Source organism: Nicrophorus vespilloides, unplaced genomic scaffold, assembly GCF_001412225.1.
Source record: "Nicrophorus vespilloides isolate i.1.1-1 unplaced genomic scaffold, Nicve_v1.0, whole genome shotgun sequence".
Classification (NCBI taxonomy): domain Eukaryota; kingdom Metazoa; phylum Arthropoda; class Insecta; order Coleoptera; family Silphidae; genus Nicrophorus; species Nicrophorus vespilloides.
In genome coordinates, this window is record NW_017096144.1 from 34,815 (window position 1) to 40,814 (window position 6,000).

At 32.8% G+C, this 6,000-nt stretch overlaps 1 protein-coding gene across 6 annotated transcripts in view; it reads left to right on the plus strand.

The window, feature by feature from the left end:
• LOC108569791 (protein daughterless-like) overlaps positions 1-6,000 on the plus strand; it is a 36,828-nt gene that overhangs the window by 21,687 nt on the left and 9,141 nt on the right. The window contains exon 1 of one of the 6 annotated variants that reach the window (XM_017931479.1): positions 3,416-3,816. The exons of the other annotated variants lie outside the window; for them this stretch is intronic. Coding sequence (XP_017786968.1) covers positions 3,736-3,816 — 81 coding nt within the window. The 5' untranslated portion in view covers positions 3,416-3,735. Of the gene's footprint in view, positions 1-3,415; positions 3,817-6,000 lie in introns of those variants that run through there. 6 annotated transcript variants of the gene reach the window in all.

Consider the following 6,000-nt stretch of genomic DNA (forward strand, 5'->3'; position numbering starts at 1 on the left):
CACAAAAAAAAAGTAGAAACTACCCTAATACTGGTCCAAATTGATCGAATTCCATTAATGCAAATTATCAACAAAAATAAAACGTTTTACTATAATAACAAACTCATGTTTTTTAATTCACCTATTAATAAATAAACGAATAAGTAATTTCAACTTCATTTTAAGTAAACTTTTAGATTATTTTTTTTGTAAACAATATATATACGAATTCAACTTATGTCGGGTTTCCTTTCCGCAACTTCGGTTATTTGTTTATTAGCAATACTGATATTTTCATGTTTACTGTTAAAGGTTATATAACAAGAGAGGCCCGCGAGCCACATGCGTCTCTTCAAAAGATTATTGTGGCTCAGTAATGCAAACTGAGCCGCATGCCGTTCTTCAAGAGTTTCATTGTAGCTCAACTAATAAATAAATTAAATTTTTATACCAAAAAACTTTAAGTGCGGCTCCCATATTTTCAGGTAGGCTCTTGGTGCAAAAAGTCTGGCCACCTCTGTTAGATAACATTAAGAAAGGAATGCATGTGTTATAATCTGAGTATATAATGTGTTTTTTGTAGTATACAATAATATACATTTTATATTACTTTGGTCTAGAAATAATTGGCATTTTCATGTAAAAATGTTACTTATTACAGCATAAGCGTCGGCAAGAAAGGTCTTAAATTTGAGTTCAGGAAACGAATACTTTGAGTATATAAACGAATATAGTAAATAATGTTATATGTTTCTTAGTTAAAATTGAGTAAATTAATATGAGAAACTTCAGGAATTTACAAAAAAAAGTGAAGATAAACCTTGAACGTTGTTTTCAAGAAATAACGTTTACGATATGTACGGTGTGTGTGTATGTTTGGGCAAAATTAATGTATATGGATTTGTTCCTGAAATTTAAAGAACCTTCAGTATGTGTGTTACGGAGGGTGGATAAAAGCAGGTTACAAATCTTTGCGGCATTAAATATGTAGGTGCACCCTCTCGCATAGCGTTCGCTTTATGGTCAAGGATCTCTCTCTCTCTCCCCCTCGCACCAAAGGGTTCCTTGAAATATTTAACTGACACGAGCTTCGCAATGGCCTTTTTTTTCCACGCCATCTCCCATCCCTCCACCCTTTCGTTTCGTTGTGTTTTTTTTGTTGCGCTCCTTTTTCTCACGAAATGTCGATGGGTCGTGATTGGTTTTTACATTCCCACCGCGTAATAGAGTTATTGGTTATTTTCCCCGTCAATAATTCACGAAAGTGTTGAGTTGTTGAGAAACGACATCATGCAATGATTCGGATTTTTGGGGCGGAATGTTTTGATTTTCATTAATTTTTAGGGTGGACAAATATTTATAAATATAAAAACGAGGACGACATCTGAAGTGATTCCACATTTTTCACTCCTTACAGTTTATCCAATCGCTCATTATTATTGAAGACGACCATAAAATATGCAGTCATTGTCTCCCATGAATAGAAAACACGAAATTACGCGTTCCATTCACGTACCGTGTACTAAAAAAAAAAACGTAAATAAATAAATAATTGTTTATAATTGGCCGGACGGACTTTGGTCTTTATTTATTTAATATTTAATTTATTCACAGCCGCACGTTCAATTATTTTCAAGACTGAAAGCATCCCGCACTTATCGAATTTTATTATTATTATTATTATCTAATTCGAACGACAATACATTCACAGCACACGATCAAATTAATCTCATTCTCTTAACGTTATCGTAAAAGTAGGCAAAGACATGCATCTAATCACCTCTAATGTCTCTCTACCCACGAGCGTTCTTAAAAAGTTGGAAAACATCTCCAAATAGAATTAAGAATGAACATCATTTAAGAGTTTCCTTTTTCTCTGCATACGATTAAAACATCTATTTCCCAACTCGCGTGGGTTACTCGGCATTAAATTTTTCTTATACAAAACAAGCACACTTTCTATTATCGAGTTATGAACGTCCCTTTATACAATTTCGGCTCTATTTCTAATTCATTTACTTTCCTGTCGCACATTACCGAGAAAAAGCCTAATTATCACAATTTCCGCAATATTAACTTTTGTTCGATGTTTTCTGTTGGTTATTTTCGTATCATGCGGAAATTGATATTATTTTTTTTTGTATTTATCTAGTTAATGATAAACCATAATTTAATTATGACAATATTCATAATATTTAAAAACTTTGTTTCAATTAGTAAAGCGTAACAAATTATTTTATAGCTTAAATTTTAATTATACATATTTCATTGTATCGTTAAGTATTTTGTAAATGTAAATTCTAATAGCTCTGAGTAGGTTCTTGTGAAAATGTTCCGTGAGTGCTTACAGCATGCGTAGAATCTCGTGTGGGTTAATAAGATGGAACAAGGTTCACCATAATCATATCTTTCTAAAGCCATACACTTTCGATTATCCGCTTATCCTTGCGACTGGTATTATTAAAACGCAGAGCACTGGGGACTCCTATTATATGTAGGTCACTATTTAAATCCATTGAATACAAATTCAGAGGACAATGCAGAATTACGTTATTAAACAGCTTAAAATAATCTCGCTTTAATGAATTTGTTAATAGAATTATTATTATTTTTTTTATTAAAATGTAGACATTGATTACTTTGATTTAAGATATAAACTTTTCTGGAAACTTTTCAGTGTATTTCTTTAATAATTTTCTTGTCTTTACTCAACAGTATCAATATTGATAAATCTAATTAATCATAGCATATTGTTTCTAATTTTTAAAGTAATAAAATTGAAAACTAACTTTTCAGATTTTGATGAATTATAATATTTCCAGCAATGCTATAATATTAATTATTACCATTTATATCAAAATATTTATATTAAACATAATTTAAATAAATTTAGGTGGAAATTATATTATTTGGTGGAAGTAGTGCCTACTACAGTGTTTAACAATAATTTCTGTTTGTTATTCTGTTTTGTTTATGCAGCGTGGAGTAAAATATTTGATGTAATGTTCAGCTAAACTATTCATGCTTTGAGACAAAGGAGTTTCCGTTTTGTTTTGTCTAGTTTTTTGTTGTTGTAGTTAATGTTGAAGGTGAATTTAAAGGGTAGGTGAGTGGGTATAGGGATATATTTCTGGCGTGGAAATTCCATGTGTGTCCGATAAATGCGAGCCTGGAGAGATAGAGAAGAGAGCGAGAGGAGCGCAAATAACAATCGGTAACATACGTAACGTATGTGTTGAAACAATGGCAATAGTTCATGACAATTACACTTTACACGGATTATCATGAGGACAGCCAAGCAGTCTGAGAGTAGTCGCGCAGCGCAGCTCGATCGCTCTCGGTAGTAGTATCATAAGTAGCTTTGGATATGTATGACTCTATCTCTCTCTTCACATGTATATACATAAAGTGAGAGAGATGTTATGTACGTTTGGAAGGACGAGCGGGGGCGAAGGGGGCGGGCAGAAACAAAACGTTGTTATGTGATTGCATAGTACATAACATAGACTTGCCTTAGAGAGTGAGTGCGGTGTTTCATACATACACACACATTGGCTCAGTTAATACGTTAATTCCCTACTCAGCACTTCACCTAATGCTGTACGCGCGCTCTTGCGAACGAAACAAACTCGCACAATTGATTTTAATTAAATCGACGGCAATTAGAAAAGAAAAGTAAACAACTGTATGTGGACCGATCGAGACGAAATTCTTCTTTGTAATTTGTGCGGACACCTCTCCGAATGATCCCGAGCCATGGACTACAACCACTACGGTTTCTTGAGCAAACATCCGAATTTCTGGAAGTGCCAACAGAATGCCCAGAGCGAAAGCGGCGTAAGTCTCGCACCTGTTCCACCTTTTAAACTCTCAATTAATTCTTAAAATCACAACACGATAAACATTTACATCGATCATCCACAACAAAATTACAAACTATAACCATTACTTATTAAACTCCACAGTTTCAACAACTTTGAAAACCCATGACTACTATATAAATGCAATCCCAATCAATAAACATTTAATACACAAAACGAACATTCGAATGCATAACGAAACTCGCAAGATATAAATTACACAAAACGCGAAGAAAAGAGAAAAAATCAATATATGTGTAACTGTGACAGATAGAAGTTAACCTTCATCCACGCATGAACGACTCCCGAGGAGTTTTCGATGATTCGTTGCATTAATTAATGCAAACTTCACTTTTTTTTTAATATTCCCTCATTCATTTCTGTGTATTTTCAATCGTTTTGAATATTCAAAAGTGAATAAGTTTAAAAAAAATTCTTACGTAACTTATTATTTCGTTCTTATGTCCGAATTGTCCACATGCGGGCGGAAAAGACAGTCATTTATTACTTTTGTTGTTTTTTTAAATGCTTGTTTATGTTCATACTAAATACTTGATTAGTTGTTTCTTTTCCATGCAACGAATCCATTATTGTTTTATCTACGAATAAATTCATGTTGAACGTATCAACTGCTGAAATCCTTGTTTGGCATCGATTCCTTTTCAGTAACAAATTAGGTAGCGTTTTCAACTTTCACGATAAATAAAATGCTACTTTTAAATAGCATTTATAAATGGAACAAAGAGCAGTAGAATAATGCATCTATTAGTCCAACTTGGTGCTGTTTCCAATGGGAAATACAGTGATTTACTTGTATATCTAAACTGGATAAAAAATAAAGATTAGATGAATCATCAATTGAACATTACTTCCAATTTTGTAGTACCTGTAATAAGAATTGTTGTTAATGCAATTGTACAAAAATAACCAATTGCAAAATTAAAAATTTGCAACTAGGCGAAAGGGTTTTGGTTCTAACGAAAGGAAAAGGCCTTTTCATTTATTCTTTATAAGCCCGTCGACAGGACAATGGAACTATTTCTGAAATTCCACTGGTGAATACTTAAATTTTGAAGACCTTTTACCTCCAGTGGTAGTCAGTCCTATTGTGATCGCACCGTTCTAAGAAATGTGGCCTCCTAGAATAAAAAAAAATATGAGTGCGGTACGAATATGGGTAGGACACGTGTCTAAAATACAAATGCATGCGATAATATAATATGCTCAAGCCAATATCATCGACAATAATTTTTAAAATTCTTGTTTTGATTCTTTGATACGAACCAATTTGTGCTGAAAATTGTGATATGAATAAATATTATTGAAAGATGTTTTTTGAAGTGTTACAGAAGATTACGAGTAATTAACGAAGCTTGAATCAGTGTTAAGTTTCTTTATTGGATCTTATTACCAACAATGTGCAGAGGTCATCATTTGCAAACGAAACGTGCTCAAAACAACGTAACTATTTTGAGTCAACTGTCAGGTGAAAAACAAACATTAAAATTTCAATAAGATGTACCAAAATTTACAAAAACATATTAAAAAATACATAATATGTGTACACAAGTTTTAAAAATGATATAGCATGCGCGCAATCCGGAACTTCTCTTCTCATTGTCTCTCTTTATGCGAAACGTCGCTCGTTAAGAGTAATTTTTCTTACAATTCATTTTACTCGTTAAGCGAAATGCTCGTTATGAGGGGGGGGTCCAGTGTACACATTTTAATAGCATAATCTAATATTATGGCCCGAATTTATAACATAGCAACAATTTATATTTCATTTTGGATCCTTTTTTTTTGGCAGCGCCAAAGAGCGCTTTGAGGAAACTTTTCGTGTAATAAATCTTCCATCCGTAATGTCTGTTTGTTTTCTGGCGCATTTTCTTGGGGTGTGTCGATTTCCTGAAAGTTACAAATGTTCCACTAAACGAATCGCTGAAAACATAGAGAAGATGTAATACGAAATTTTGTAAATTATTTTATACTAAGAACTCGTTTTATATTTCGTAATATTAATTAGAAAATTGCGTGAATAATGAGGCCCTTTGAGCTTAATATATTTGAAAACTTGAGAAATTAGGTTAAAGTCTACAAGGAAATTATGGACGTAATTAACATAAAATGATACTTAAGATTAAGCAACTTTTAGGTTGTG